General features: G+C 46.8%; 1 protein-coding gene across 1 annotated transcript; it reads left to right on the top strand.

Annotated features, from left to right (window-relative positions):
- The first annotated feature begins 1,283 nt into the window (after positions 1 to 1,283).
- GALR1 (galanin receptor 1) lies at positions 1,284 to 13,901 on the top strand. Its single transcript, XM_046671027.1, has 3 exons — positions 1,284 to 1,949; positions 6,183 to 6,248; positions 13,584 to 13,901. The coding sequence occupies exons 1-3, from the start codon at positions 1,284 to 1,286 to the stop codon at positions 13,899 to 13,901; spliced, it is 1,050 nt and encodes a 349-aa protein (XP_046526983.1).
- The last annotated feature ends 2,112 nt before the right edge of the window (positions 13,902 to 16,013 follow it).

Below are 16,013 nucleotides of genomic sequence, written 5' to 3'. Positions count from 1 at the left end.
TCCACAATTGACAACAGTGATGATTTACTAAACGTGTTCTTTCCACTTTACAAATACTTCACGTCAGTACTTCTGTTTATGTCACTCAGATGAGTAATATAAGACAAAATTGACCTAAAGTTGGATGACGTAAGATGAAACCTTCTCCGTTAATTTCATACATGTTTCTAAAGAAAACTCAAACAGGCCATTCATTGTTCTTTCCTGCTTATTTCCTCCCCAGCAGTGGGCAGCTTGAGGGTGGGAATTAGGGATTTTACAAAACTCCAGGTAGTGGTGCCAACCACTGATCTCCTGGAGTTTATTCTCAGAGCAGGGAGCGCTCTCACTGACGGCCACTCCAGAGGGCAGAGAGATGAACGGTACTGACAGCCAGGGAGGCCCGGCACCGCTTCGCCTCCCCGCCCAGGGCGCACTGGCGCGCTCAGCCTCCCCGGCCCGCTGCGCTGCTGCTGCATCGGGCAGCTGCCGCCTTCGCTGGGCGCAGGCAGATCCGCAGCTTGCAGAGAGCGCGCGGCTGATGCTAGCAAGGAGGTAGGCGGCGACCCATCCCATTAGGATTTGTCCAGTCTCCGCGCACGCTGTGACTTCCGGGGGAGAAGCGGGGCGGGGGCCCAGGGGACACAGATTTTAGCTACGCTTAGTCCTCACCACGACTCAGTTGCAAGAGAGGTCCCGAGCACCGCCCCTGCCGACCACAGACAAACACAGAAAGAGCGCTCACCCTGTTGACGGCTTGGCATCCCTGCAAAAACTAGAAGGTGGAGACGGAGGCGCCGGCCGGTTGGCAGACACGGGGAGCCCTCTGCACGAACCGCGCCGTGCGCTGCTGCGCCAGGCAGAGCTCGGTGAGCGCCGCGGGAAGGGAGTGGCTCAGAGCAACAGGTGCAGCCCGAAGCCACTCCTGGAGCACGGGAAACGGCCAGCAAGGATCTGGAGACGGTAAGGCGCAGAGAGGGCTCTTTCCACCTCCACGGCTGCACCGGCGGGTCCCTCCTCCCCGGCTCGGTGGCCGCGCGGCGGGCAGTGGTGCCTGGGCAGGGGGACCCCTGCGCTCTCGGGACTGCCGTCCCCGCCCGGGAAAGTCCAGCTCGGGGCCCCTGCCCGCGTCCTTTCTCCCGATAGCCCCGCACGAAGACAGTGCCAGTAGCACGGCCGCCCGGGCGCGTGCCCATCGAGGAGGCTCAGGCTCGAGAACTCGCGCTCCGCGTGCTCGGCGCTGGGATCCCGGGTGCTCTCCACTTCCCCACGGCGCCCTCTTTCCCCGGCAAGCACCCCTCGCTATGGAGCTAGCGGCCGGGAACCTCAGCGAGGGGAACGCGAGCGAGCCCGAGGCCCCCACCGCAGAGCCGAGGCCGCTCTTCGGCATCGGCGTCGAGAACTTCATCACGCTGGTGGTGTTCGGCCTGATCTTCGCACTCGGCGTGCTGGGCAACAGTCTGGTGATCACCGTGCTGGCGCGCAGCAAGCCCGGCAAGCCACGCAGCACCACCAACCTGTTCATCCTCAACCTGAGCATCGCCGACCTGGCCTACCTGCTCTTCTGCATCCCCTTCCAGGCCACGGTGTACGCACTGCCCACCTGGGTGCTGGGCGCCTTCATCTGCAAGTTCATCCACTACTTCTTCACCGTCTCCATGCTGGTCAGCATCTTCACTCTGGCCGCGATGTCGGTGGACCGCTACGTGGCCATCGTGCACTCGCGGCGCTCCTCCTCCCTGCGGGTGTCCCGCAACGCGCTGTTGGGCTTGGGCTTCATCTGGGCGCTGTCCATCGCCATGGCCTCGCCGGTGGCATACCACCAGCGCCTCTTCCACCGGGACGTCAGCAACCAGACCTTCTGCTGGGAGCAGTGGCCCAACCAGCGCCACAAGAAGGCCTACGTGGTGTGCACCTTCGTTTTCGGCTACCTGCTGCCGCTGCTGCTCATTTGTTTCTGCTATGCCAAGGTGGGGGCGCGGGGCCGGGACGCGCGCGGGAGGGCGGCGGGCGCTGAGGGCCTGGTGGTGGTCCCGTGTGTCCCCGCGCCCTTTGGCCCTCAGCCCTGCAGTTTTCTGGGTAGATTGGCGTGGGGCACCTTCTCCCCGGCAGTTTGCCCTTGCCTCTGCGTGGGCTTGTCCGTTGCAAGTGGCTGAGAAAGTTACTTGGGGTTTGGGAGACGCTGGGGAAAGTTTGCAGTTCACTTCCCGAACGTCCCGCCTGCCCTCCCCTTCCCGGCCCCCGCAGCCCGTAGCCCCGAGGTGTCCTTGCAGCGGGCAGGCGCTCAAACGCCGCCTTCTTAGTGGAGGAAAACTGCTCTGTTTCAGCAACTCAGCGCCCGCGGGATGAAATGAACTTGGCGAGACTGCAGAAGCGCCGCGAGCGCCTGGGCGGTCTGAGCGTGCGGCCTCTCCGGGGTGGCGGCCCCGTCCCCCGCCCCCAGTCCTCGGCTGGGACGTGAAGGGGTGACTCCCGTGCGGCCTCTGCCCGCGGGGCACGCGGGGCGGCTCTGTGAGGACCTGGCTCTGGGAAGCTTCTGCCCCTGGCGACAGAACTTCGAATTTTATTTCATGCGCCAGTTTAGCCTTATAAACCCAAGTGTTAAAATAGCATTTCTTCAAAGTCTTGACTCCAGAGAGTTTCCAGAAATTCTCCAGAGAATTTCGGATGGGTGGGTTTCCAGCTGCTACGTTCCCCCGGGTTCAGTCCTTTTTAAAAGGTCGTGTAAACAATCTTAAGGGAGGTCTAACAGGTGTCAGGTCTAAACCTCCAACTCTAGAGAGACGCACTGTTGACACAGAGCCGGTCCAGCTGCACCACCCGTTTATTGGGAGATTGTTCTCATCCTCCTTTATGTAGCCTGACAGAGCTCAGCGAACTCACATTCTGTTTCATTAATAACTCAAGGTTTTGAAGATTTTATACTCATCAAAAAGTCTTAAACCTCTTGATGCAACTTGTTACGTTTAAGAGTATATGCTTAATAATCATGGGCTAGTGACTCATGGGGTCTAGTCCAGCATCCCCAACACACTCCTCAGAATACCATCAGCATTAGAAAAACACCTCTGTAACCAGATTCCGAAATTCGCACCATTTTATCCTCATGTCTCTCCTCCTATTCCTGGGAAGGCTGCGACTGCAGGACCATGACCATGAATAACCAGATGAAGCAGAACAGTAATTTCTTATATCCAATTCATAAACTATTTTTCCCAGCAAAAAAGTTTCACATAAGCCACTTGGTTTTTGTTTTTCCCCTCCTCCTCTATCATCTGTGTAGAGTGATGTCTGTTTTGAATGGTAACCATTTTGCATATTATCTGAAAGAATGGCCTGCATCCAGGGGTTATGTATAAAGAGAGAGAGATGGAGAATTTGGATAAGAACTCTAGCTCGGCTCTTTGGTAAAGAGCTGGTTTATCCACTTAGTCTTCCACAAATGCAGAACAGAGGCTGGTGCTACGCAGCACAGGGATCTGATACGAGTGCCTTCTCACTTAATCTGCATGATAACCTATGGTTGGAGCTATTGTTCCTGTTTTATCCATAAGGAGAAAGGGTTTCAGGGGAGTGAAGCAACTGACCCAGGTTATGAAGCTGCTAAGTGGTTCAGGAAGGATTTTAATGCAGGAATTCCCCGTCCCTGAGGGAGGGGACAGGTGCTGAGAGCCTTGACGACATGAAGCATGGGACTAGACGCATTCTTAAAAGACTTGGCTTTTAATTCATAATTACCCGAATTAGAACTGAAACATACTCTGCCTTCATTTCCCAAAAATCTTTAGCAAAAATAATTTAGGTCTTCATAAAGAAAATGACAAGGTAAACTTTTAAGAATAAATTAGGCTACATTTCTGTCATTTGGGAGTTTATAAAAATCAGATGTAGGGCAAAGTTTTAAAATCTTTTTAAAAATTCAATAAATACATGATTGCCGGGATTTTTTTATATGGAAATAGTTTGCTTCTAAGCATAGCTGGAAATTTCTTTTGAATTCAAGGTAATATTTGTAAATTAATTCCAATCTTGAATAGGTAAAGATAACAAGGTATTTCAAATTGCTTTCCGTTGGTTCACTTACTAAGTGTATGCTGTCCAGTTAAGGATTTTGATACTTGAATCTTAGGTTCAGAACTTCCATCACTCTTGACATGCCTACCCACCAAGTTCCTCCACATCCCCAGAGATATCTGATGCTCAAGGTGACCTTTGCTCAGGTTTGAGTGTGTGCCTTCCTACACGCACTCCTAAAAGCTCAGAAGGATGGAGAAATGCTGCCAGGTCATCATCAACTTTAAAATAAATATAATCATAATTCTTCACGATACCTGCACTTTTTCTCCTTTGATGACAAGAACTTCATGGAGATGCATCATAATATATTAATACATGCTCTTAGTGTAGGCTGTTGAAGTGAAACAGAGCTAAGAAAACACACTGGGGTATTTTGTTCATTGACCACTCAACAAGGTTCCTTAGGCATTTTGAAGTTTCTGAACTGTGACCCAGCTGGGTTTGTTGAAGGAATGAATAGAGCCCTGGGCACCATTATGAAGCAGATAACATTTTGACTTTTCTGTTCTGACCTCCTTTCCAGGGGTCCCTCTCTGATTTTGTTTTACAGCCTCTCCTCTGTTCTCTCCTCTGTCCCTTGTCCTCTGTGACCAGAGTCCTCCTGTGGTCTCCTACTGGGAAGGCTGCCACCAAGGAACCGAACGAGGCCTGTCCTCTCCAGGCAGGGTCCTGCTTCCAGCTCTTTCCTTTCCCCTTGAAAGACTTTCTCATCTGCTCCTGCAGAAACTCCTATCTTTGCCTTACATTTAGTTTTTGGTACCCCAATTTCTGCTGACAGGACAGTAAACTAACCCATTGTCAACGTATTGAGAGTGATCCCAAATTCAACGTAGCAAGTGAAAGGCTTGTCTTGTAGATGTTACTCAGCCTCTGTAGGAAGCGAGAAGTATTTTAGTAGGGCTGAGAATTTGGAGCCAGAAATTCCTACCCTAATGATGTCTGCTCAAACTGTGTGGGGCTCGTAAGGTCGATAAATAAATCCTGTGGTTTCTCCATTAAGGTGTGACTGATTTCTCCGGAAGTGCTGCATCTAGCTAAGTGGAGCAGGTTTGCAATACGTCCAATTCGATTACGTTATTTCCATGCTGTGGTGCTAGAGGGAAACAAGGAAGTGTCTGCAGTGTGGCTTCCAGTTCTGAGAGACTCGCGGGGCAAGCTATAGACACCCCCGAATCCGTTAGTCATCCAGAGGTGAATCTCCCCTATCCTTTCCTGTCCTCAGAGAGGATACAAAAACGCACTCAAGTGCTAGTCTGCAGGCTTGGTTGGCCCTGTGACATAAGACCAAGCTTATGTTGTAAATTTTTATCTGTAACCCAAATGTTTCACATCGTTTCTCTTGAGTAGGACACTGGCAAGAGAAGACAAAAACAGTTTCTCTAGTGAATGAAGACAGCGTCCCTCAAGGAGACTCCCTGACAGGCACATTAGTTGTAAAACCTTGCTAAACAGTCTATGAATCATGAGTGACACTGCATCCCCAGATGTAAGTCATCTGAAGCACAGCCCAGGGGGAAGAGTTAGAACAAGGAATGGAGGGAGGCCTGACCAGCGGAGGTTTGCTTGAAGGAGACTTGTAGCGGAGACGGCCCATGAAGGGAACACAGGTGTACCTTGGAGCAAATGCTGGCCACACGGGAGAGCCGTCTGATTATATCTCCTTTATTTCCTCGCTTGCTCTCTGCATTGGATGGTGCACGGCAGGGAAGTCTCTAGTTTTTCCACACATCTAGGAGTTAACATCTTGTTCCACATGTAGCAGGGACCTGGTGATTGATAAAATGTAGACTCTTGGGGGAAACCAAGGTGGAAGGTAGACCCACGCAATGCATATATGGATAGCGGCGTGGCTTTCTGGACAAAACCCCAGAGCTATGTGCACCAGAACTCTCTGCACACAGAAGCTGTGACAGCCACCCGCACCGGGATTTGCCTCACTGTTAGGAAAATAGAGGCAGTGGGCAATTCATATTCATTGTTACTTTATCACCTTATGTGTATTTCAATTTGAATGATTTTCTAAATAATGGTATCACCATTTTAGAATGTCAAGAAGTGTCAATGCAAAATAGACAATGAATTGTGGGGTATGAGGCAAACCGATTTTACTAGTCTGTGTTTTTCAGGTCCTTAATCATTTGCATAAAAAGTTGAAGAACATGTCAAAGAAGTCAGAAGCATCGAAGAAAAAGGTAATACGCACAAATTTATGTTACATAAGCCACTTTTCCAAGCTTAGTTTATTTTTCTTCTTAATTATCCTCACATTTCCCAATGCCTGTAAACTTGAGGTTCCTTGGCACAGATGTTTGAAATGAACCTCTTACCATCAGGCCTAGGGGGATGGAGAGCAGCTCTGGTGGGAGCACCGCAGATGACCGCATGCTGCAGAAAAGCGCAGCTGGGACGTGGGGAGGGGAGGAAACGCGTTTCTGAATTCTGGCCTCTTGGGAGGCGTGTTCCAGGTCGACTGGGACAGTGGACAGTTGCTGACATCCATAATTTGCATGAAAATTAATAATTTTATTGCATATTTACCACTTCTGATGTGACTCTGGAAGCCTGATTTAATTCTCGGCCGAGAGGGCGTTGTTAGGATCTCTCGCTAAAGCCCCCGGAGCGGGTGCGCCGTCCGTCCGCCCTCCGCCGGCACTGGTGCTCCCGTCGCCAGGAGGGGAGAGAATTACAGAGGGAAGGAGGCCTCAAGGGGAGTTCTACCCGTTTTCAGTTCTTTCTCATCAATTCCTGATTTAAAAAAGCTCCCCCTGAGTAATATTAAAGCACCTAACATCCTTCTATTTATTACATTTCACATTTTGAGGAAAAACTGTTTTATGAATCAGGATTAATTTAACCCTTACTTGGATAGTGCCTATATAATTAATGATTTCAGAAGGTAGGATGAAGGTAGCATGAGATGACTAGACCATATGATTAGGAAGGAGGAGAGTATAATTAGGCATTTTACCATAAATATTAGTCATAGCATCTTAAAAATATCTTGTTTTTCTTTCTAAATATTTATTATGATCGGTGACATAATTTTCAGAAATTATAGTTTAGATAATCATATTTATTTGAAAAATCCTACTTAAAAGCACAGATCTTCCTGACTTTCCATGTTTATAAACAATAATGTGGCAAAAAACACATCTGTTCCCAGAATCAATGAAAGGCAGTAGTAGACAGTTGATTAAAAAGCACAAAATTTAGCTTGTATTATTTAAAACCATCCTTGAGCTCTCAGGGACGACCACCGAGGAATAACAGGTGTGGCATAAATGACGAGACTGTCTCACGGTTGCCTGTCACTGATCGTCCTTACATCTGCACGGTTATTATGTAGGTTTTATTTTAAGCTCCTGGATCCCTCTTTACAACAGCTGGCGAAGTGTTAGGCTGTATGAGTGGAATGAGCCCTAAAAGCTGCTCTTTTCCTGTTTTCCATGATGTGTTGTTATGCTGGAGTTTTCCCAATTTTTTAGTGTAACACTTAATTTTTCCTTTGAGCCACACTTCTCATCTCCAAGAAAATGATTCATTAAAAGCAATTAGGGCCTGTTTGTAATTTCCCCCAGACAGTTATTTAGAGAGCACGTGCCCCGCACAGGAAGGGCTGACCTGGGGAATCTAAGAGGAGCTGGCTCCTCAGAGAAGCCGACCCGGGAATGGAAGCGTTCTTCACCATCGAGAGCATTTGGAGTCGGGGAGGAAGAGGTTAACAGCCTTAAGGAGGGAGAGGCTTGCTGGACACTTACAGAGGTGATGCCCTTGATAGAAGGCTTATTGGTGCAAAAGATCTTGTGCTCATGCAAGGAGCCAGATAAGACATCTCTTTCCCATTGGCTGGATCTTACTTGCATGCAAGCATTAGTTTTAGTCCCTGTATTTGAAAAGTGTTGCAGAATAATTTTGAAAGTTCCAGAGGACAAAGTGATTAAAAGAATGAAAATAGGTCTTATCAGAAATGATTAGAAAAGCTTCTGTTTTATCTTACAATAAAATGGTCTAAAGATTAGTGATTAGTTTAGCAATTACTTTGTTTGTGTGTGTATGCATGTAAGTACATATGTATGTATCTATATGTACATGTGTGTATGTATATGTGTGTGCGCATGTTATATGTGTGTGCATACATGTAATTCTTACCAAGGGAGAAGGGCTTAACATTTGGAGGGGGGAAGATTTTATCGTCCATTCTTACAGCCTCTGGCCCTTAGTAGCCACAGAACAGATGTCAGGTCTCTTTTAATATATTTAATTGCTTCCTTGTTTGCATAGAACAAATAAAGCATGGTGCTGGTGTGTGTGTGTGTGTGTGTGTGTGTATGTGCATCTAAGAAAGAGAGAGCAGAGTGTTGCAGGGGAGGGGTAAAAAGGGGGAGTGGGATGAGCGAGGAGAAGAAGTGGAGAGGAGATGGCAAAGAGATGGGAGACAGCAGAGGGACAGCAGAGAGAGATCTGGACTAGAACAGAAAGCGAGACCACGTTGTTGATTCCTGAAAGCAGGAAGGGATGGCTCATTGCCGGTGTTCCCTGGGTCTCAGCACAGGAAAGTATAACTGGCACGTGTCCGTGTTCCCTTTTTGGTGCATAATGGATCAATGTGATACAGATTTTGATAGTTTTCTCATTTAAATTTCACTTGTTTCCAGCTCCTCCTCTCAATGGCAAAGTAGAATTCCCCTTCTCTGTGCTACATCCATCTACACAGGGACTTCTTGTTAGGGTTTATAATAATCATGGGGCAGAGAGTGAGGGCTTTCCTGATAAAGATGCTGAGCAGTTATTCTGCATGCTTGGAGGAAAATACAAAAGGCTGATTTCCATTGCAGAAAAGTAGTAATAGTAGTCTAGGGCCCTGTGATTGATTAAATGCTTTGCTCGAGCTCTGCCAGATACAAAGACGTGTTTTCTGGCACGAGGTTGATCAGACTCTGAAACAAGATTCTTAAATAATCTCAGGAAGACTTCAGACGGAGATAGACATCCGTGTTGGGGGCACATCCAGGAGGAAATGGACGAGAGGACCTCTGGGTACCCGCTCCTCTGCTGGGTTCTTTTAACAGTTGCTTCTTTTTTTTCTCCCTCTCTGACCTGAAGTAATTCAGTAAGCTTTTTGGCTGTCATTTATACAATTTATGAAATGTTTTTCATCATTCTCATCTTTTATTCACTTTTTTCTTCCCAGCCATGTTCCATTAGACATACTGTGAGCAAAAATTTTGAAGAAAAAACAGATGTCTCAGATGACTTGAAAAAGATCATCTCACAGGAAGAAGAGAGATTATTTTTCAGATACTTTCAGCCTAAAAAGCAAAAAGAAATGAAGCTAATAAAGAGCCCAGTCTCAAGTATCATAAAAATTAGTATAGAGATTGAGGACATAATTTTAAATGATGACTTTTTTTCTCTGTCAAAAGATAAGATCGTGATTCCGTAGGCTACATGGACAAAGGGGGTCAGCAGTAGATGCACTGGGTACAACTCCGTCTCTGATTGAGGCAAATGATACTATAAGAAATGAAACAAAATCAGCCTTGCTCTCTCCAGATGGGAGTTCTGTCCTTACATTCTGACGTTTCAAAGGGAGAGAGAGGAAGCAGCTTTTCTGAGTCTTTCTGAGGGAAAGATGTGGATCAGCCTTAGGGTCCATTGATACGGAGGAGATACCATTGCCTTTAACTTGAGCTGGGTGAGATAATTCGCTTTTGTTGTGGGTTTTATGTAATCCATCAGTGGTTCTTGAAACACTTGCCTAAGCTGTTCTGAAAGGCAGATTCCTGGGTGCGTATCTGATACTCTCTGCCAGCTGAGCGGAGCCATGGGGGATGAGGCCTAGAACTCTGAATTTTTAAACAAGCAGTGCCCTGGGTAATGGTAACGATGAGCACACTGACTTGCTTAAACCCCAGGTTTGGGATTAGTGCAATGTGTTAGTTTGACCAGATCTTTAACTTGGAGCCAGCGTATTCTGGGCACGTGGTTTTCTGAACTGGGCATGGGGAGCAGTGGTGAATGTAGGAGGACGCTGTTCTGTCCCAATGGACTTCTTTCCTGCGTGCCCCCTCCCCCGTCTTCTCAGTTCCCTGGGCCTGGAGGCCTACAAGCAGCTGTTCAAGGGAGACAGAAGAAGAAAATCTTCTACTGTTTCCAACTCTGCACATGGACACATTCATCTAACTTGATGTCACCGTGGCTGGCTTGGTGTCAGCACAAGGACTGCAGCACTGAGTGCTAGAGCCCCAGTGCAGAGCACTGACCGTGTACCAGCTGAGAGGATGCAGCTATGACGGACTGAGGTGCCAGATGAAAGAGGGAGAAGATGGTCAATCCCTGAAGATATCTTGCTGGGAGCACAGTCAGGGCTGAGAAACATCATATTAAACTCTTTGGGGAACAGCCTTAGATAAATGACATAGTTTATGTAAGTACCCATTAAGTATTCTTTCCCAATATTTATATCGTAAATTGTAATCCAGTCACCTTACAAAGTTACAGGTAGACCAAGAAAAAGAACCTTGCTCATGGTTCTGAGAAGACCAGTGGGATTACTAAAAATAAAAGGTAAATTTTGAATGAACTGCAAACACACATAGCTAACAAACACGCCATAGGAAACATGGCATATTCACGCACACTGCCACTGGCCCTACGGATCCTGATACGGCATGGATCTTAGGAGTAAGCTGCTGGGGTCTATTTCTGCCCTAAGCTTGGTACTTAGGAAGAACCTCCTAAACGAAGCAATGAAATGGAATACCCAGAGGGCATTCTTTTTGTGAAGTAGAGAGATGTTCATATTATCTTAGAATGGAAAGATGAGGTTTTCTGTTCTATTTGTAGGTGTCATCATGTCTAGATTGCTCTGATTAGATCATCTGGGAATGGCGTCTCCGTGCACTAATGGAATGGCCATGCAGTAATGGTTGATAGCAGGCATTCCCTTAATATATGGGAGCAAGTCACATGTTTGCTCTATGTGTTGTGCACTGTGAGCAGTTGATATGTGTGCTCTTGCACCCTATACAAACCTGCCATCAGGGTTATACCTGAATCGTTGTAAGTGTTTAAAGGGACGAGGCACAGTGAGGGAACCATTCCATTGGGTCATCCTCTCCACAGGAGAGGGGGTCCAGGCCCAGGGAGGTTACCTCACTTTCCAAAGGTCGTCCAACTGTTTATGGCTAATGTCAGTGCTGGGCCTTTGCACAATCCATGGTGCCTTTTGATGGTGAGCTTAACTCTCACCTCCTGGCCCTCCTGAGCACTGCCTTTGTTCTGACTTAGACCTGAAATCCGACTGTCTCTACCATCTCTGCCTCCACCTGGTTAGAAACTCCCCGGCTTCCAGCCCATCTCTTCGACAGACTTGTACTCGTGTCTGCTGCTGCCTAGCATCGGTCCTTTCTGAGCTGGGCTCTTCCTCGTTATATTCTGGGCGTCCTTTCCTACATTCGTAGGAAGTGATAGAAAAGTCGTGTTGTCGTGCGGGAATACCCCCAGAGGCAGCGTGGTGGGGTGACTGCTCCCCGCCCACCAGCGTTGCTGCGGGGGGTGAGGTCCGCGTTTTCCGTTTGGGAAAGTTTGTGGTGACGCAGTGATTTCTTAGTCATGAAATCTCTCTCCTGTGTCTTACTCTCCCTCAGTGTGAAGTCATGAGAAAAAGAAGCCTCCATGTGTTGTTTCTTCTTCTTCCTTCTCTTCTCTCCTCCTGGCCCCCTTCCTCTTGTTCATGGATGTTAGTCAGGATTATTTCTGTGTAGAAGGGAGCAGAGCCCGGCAGCCCCCAGGTAAAGCTTGGATTCCCCTCCAGCGTCGTGACTAAGAGGTCAGGGAAGACCCGTGCCTTGCACTTGCCTGGTCTGGGATGTGCTGTGACACCCAGGGGTCCCAGCTTTCACGTTTCCGCTCCACAAATTGAGCAGACTTTTAAAATGTCACTACCTGGACCAAACCTGACAAAGAACAGAGGTGACCTGATTCCTAACCTACAGGCCAGGGCCTCTCGTGGTCTTCATGTTCCGTTTTCCTCGGAGGAGTAAACTCCCTGGTGGGGTGAACTGGGGAGCTGAGGCCGTCGTACACAGGGGCCAGGAAACGTCCTCCTGTGATTCAGTTAGAGAGCTGGGACGCCCGCTGTCTTCTGGGGCTGGTACTGCCTGTGTAACTGCCACGACGCTGTGCTGTACAGGCAGCCCGGGGAGCGAGTGGAGCGGGAGATGCAGTTCATGGTGACCAGGCAGATGCTGTAGGCTGTTCTCCCTGTGTCTGAGCCGTGCGTAGCAGGGTTTGGGATCACGTAGACCTGCTCTTGGCTCTAACTTTGCCTTCAGCTGTGGGACGCTCGGCACTTGTCTTACCCTTCTAAGTCTCAGTTTCCCCATCTGCAACCCACGGATCATTACAGGGTCTGCTTCACGGGGTAGTTGGGGGACTAAATGAAAACCGCACCCAGCCAGCAGTCATCAGTGTCGGTTCTCAGTGCCACCCACCACTGCCCTGGCTCTGCTGTAGCCATCGGGCAGTCGAGTGCCTGTTTGGCTTCCTGAGCTGTGCTTATTGAAGTAGGGTAACCTTGTAAGAAAAAGCAATCAGCTGATTGCCTTGTATTTATTATTTAAAAAATATTAGCCTCCTTTCATTAGGCATTTTAATAAAATAGACCACAGTCTTGTTGGACTCCGTGGAGATAGAGTTTTCAATTAAGCACAACGTTAGCTTCCTAGTTGTTGCCTTTCAACACGTACTGAGCCGGCGACGTTGAAACACAGGAGGAGTGCCCGAAGGCCTTGTCTCAGCCCTTGGGGTTTGCAGCCCATTGGGGAGGTGGTGTGTGTGCACACAAAGCAGGCTGCAGACGGGGAAGCAGGGGGTGGCATAGGGCACGAAGCATGGCCCACAGGAGGTAAGGCTCCTCTTGCGTTGAGGGAAGACTTTCTCCGGTCATCAGCTCGGCAGAAATCTCAAAGGAAGCACATGGACGCTGTGTCTGATTTCCAAGCATTTCTGCTTTCAGAGCAGCAAGGGAAGGTTAGCATGCAGGCAAACACACAGGACTGCTCAGGCCTTCGACGGAGACTGAGGTGCGCTCCAGTGCATTTGGGAAGCCATGTGTGGCGGTCTTTAACTTGCCAAAATTTAACGAGGAGAAATAAGCATCTACACCTGGCTGCTGAGGCAGCTCACTGGTGGCAGTCTCACTGCGTGCCACGCTGCAGAGCGTCGTAGGCATTCAAGTGACAGTGCTCAATCTGCACGTTTCTATTCCGTGATTCAAAGCACGCTCCTATCATCCACCTGTGTTTCACACGTGTGGTAAAATTATTCCTACGGAAGTTGGTGGCAGGTCCTGAAGAAGTTTTGAACAAAATTGTTATACAAAGTAAAGGTTAACGCTTAAAGCAGATTTAGCATCTACTTGGTGCCATGAAAGATACATAAAATTGTCTTAGGGCATGTTTTAAAAGGCCGTACTCTTTTTCTGTTGTAACCCATGCCTTTCCTCTCTTGTCTTCTTCTTCTAGACGGCGCAGACGGTTCTGGTGGTGGTGGTGGTTTTTGGGATATCCTGGCTGCCGCACCATGTCATCCATCTCTGGGCTGAGTTTGGAGTCTTCCCACTGACCCCTGCTTCCTTCTTCTTCAGAGTCACGGCCCACTGCCTGGCGTACAGTAATTCCTCGGTGAATCCCATCATATACGCATTTCTCTCTGAAAATTTCAGGAAGGCCTATAAGCAAGTGTTCAAGTGCCACATTTGCAATGAATCTTCTCTCAATGATAATAAAGAAAATAAAAGTCGAATGGACACCCCACCATCAACCAACTGTACTCATGTGTGAGAAGAGTACAGTGAAATACTTTATTGTGGAGTTCCCGTGGATGTGGATCAGACACACACAATGAGGTGATACGCAAGGCTGCGACTTGTTAGCCTAACAATGATTCATATTATTTTAATTAAATTCCACTTGTGTTTAAAAGTACTTTGATCCATTTATGAAATCCCTAGGTCTAGTGAAGATTATTTCTAAATTTTATTTTATTTCTAAATTATATTTCAAAGACAAAAGAAAATACTATATAGTTTTATACTCTACAGAAATGAACGTTTCATAGAATTCCACAGGCATGTTCAATTCTTCGTTCAGTAAGGAAAAAGGACCTATAAATATGGTCAGAAATACTTGCGATCTACATTCTGAAACAAATTTATTTAGAAAAAGCATTTATGCATTAGTTCTTCAATTTCGAGAAAAGGAGTACTATTATAAGCTATATGTTTTAGAATATGATTGTGGACACACAAAGTTTTCCCTGAATTTTATTTTTGTGGCTATTTATGCAGAGATATCTATTAACTGAAAACACAACTCTGCTAAGTTCCTTTGCACAGGGCACACTTCCTCCCAGTTGTGAACAGTGTACAGGCTTCAGCGGGTGTGCGGCGTCCGGGTGTGATGGTGAGGTCTGCGACGTTTGTCTCAGAAGGCCAGCGCAGTGTTGCAGCAGTGGCTCCAGGGCATTAATTGTTGGAGCTGTCGATTAGAAACCGTCCTGTGAGCTCAGGCTTTGTAGAGTTGACTAAAAAAAATCAGGAAGCAGTGCCAAGTGCAACTCGTCTAGTAGCAGAAGCTGTGAATGAGGCTTTGAGAAAGAAACTGGGCATTAAAATTGCTTATCTACTTGGTCAAGGTATTAGCTATGCATTGGATGGAACTTATCCAAAAGAGAGATTAAAAAAAAAATCAGTGAAAAAAAAATCATTCAAATCTTGTGAATGGATATATCTAGAGATATCTTATCTTGTAAACAAGTGCTTTTTTCATTAAATCTGTAATGCTGTGTAATGCACATTTACCCCAAATAATATTCTCTCTGAAAGTGTTAATTTTGGGTTAAAATCATCACAACTTGAGTTTCAAATGTAGTTTTCATGACAATCTCATATTTATTCATGTTTACAAGGAGAAAATGGTGTGAAAAGATTAAATTATCCTATACTGGAAAATAATTTCCAGACTGCAAGACTTTGCTATATTTTAGAAGGATACAAAAGCAAGAAGATCTTGAAGAAAAGGATTTTGTGTAATGTACAGCTGTGTCAAATCAGGACTCCATATGAAATATCAAATTTTAGATCAACAAACAAACTCACTGTAAGTCTTTGCATGTTAAATTCTCTGGCTCATCACTTATTTTCACTGATGATATTCCTTCACCAAACAGTGTTTACATTTGCGATGGTATAAATAGCTCTCTGGACGGAATAGGAGAAAATTGTTAGAGAGGATGGGAAGTCATGAGCTTTCACGTTTTGTGGCTGAGGAAAGAAGTGGTGTATATATATATGTGAATATTTTAAAGAACAGCGTAAGTCTTTTGCACAGAAATTTTCTGCACGTTATTCAAATAGAGCAGCAGAAACATTTTATCCTGTCAATGATACCTCATGTGCTTTGTGGAATGCGAAGTTGCCATCCCCGACCCCAGAATGACTTCTCTGTGTGGACTCCCACGTCGGTTTGATGAGGTGCCCCCCAGTTGCCTTTGTACTTCCATGGATGCAAACGATTTTCTTCACCGTGAATGACCCCTTGTTTTCCTCTTCTGATTCCTATGCACATACACGGAAGTATTGAAAAAAATACAATAGCTGATGCTGCTGTTTTCTAAGAAGCATATTGAAAACGTGCTTCAGCATGATGTATTACCCATGTTATGCCTCCAGTTCCTCCCGGAGCAGTTGGCATGATGGAAGCTAGAGGCACAGCACCAAAGTAATAACTGGAACCTGCAAAACCCCAACTTTGCTGAGTGTGTAAATGCAAATTGCTACATTGTATAGTTAGATAGGATGGGCCTCCTGCCCTCCTCTTTTAATCAGTTCCTCTCATTCAGAGTTTAGGGTGTCTACTTCTACGGCAGATTTTGATACTGATGATAACTTATGT

The sequence above is a fragment of the Equus quagga genome, chromosome 9 (genome assembly GCF_021613505.1).
Source record: "Equus quagga isolate Etosha38 chromosome 9, UCLA_HA_Equagga_1.0, whole genome shotgun sequence".
NCBI classification, from domain to species: domain Eukaryota; kingdom Metazoa; phylum Chordata; class Mammalia; order Perissodactyla; family Equidae; genus Equus; species Equus quagga.
Note: the sequence above shows the minus strand (reverse complement) of the source record. Positions and strands in the feature narration are given on the sequence as shown.

Bases quoted from the DNA above. Each gene is read 5' to 3' on its own strand.
- GALR1 (XM_046671027.1), top strand. From the start codon at position 1,284: ATGGAGCTAGCGGCCGGGAACCTCAGCGAGGGGAACGCGAGCGAGCCC. The intron at 1,950-6,182 runs GTGGGGGCGCGG...TGTGTTTTTCAG, and splicing joins TTTGTTTCTGCTATGCCAAG to GTCCTTAATCATTTGCATAA. The intron at 6,249-13,583 runs GTAATACGCACA...TTCTTCTTCTAG, and splicing joins CAGAAGCATCGAAGAAAAAG to ACGGCGCAGACGGTTCTGGT.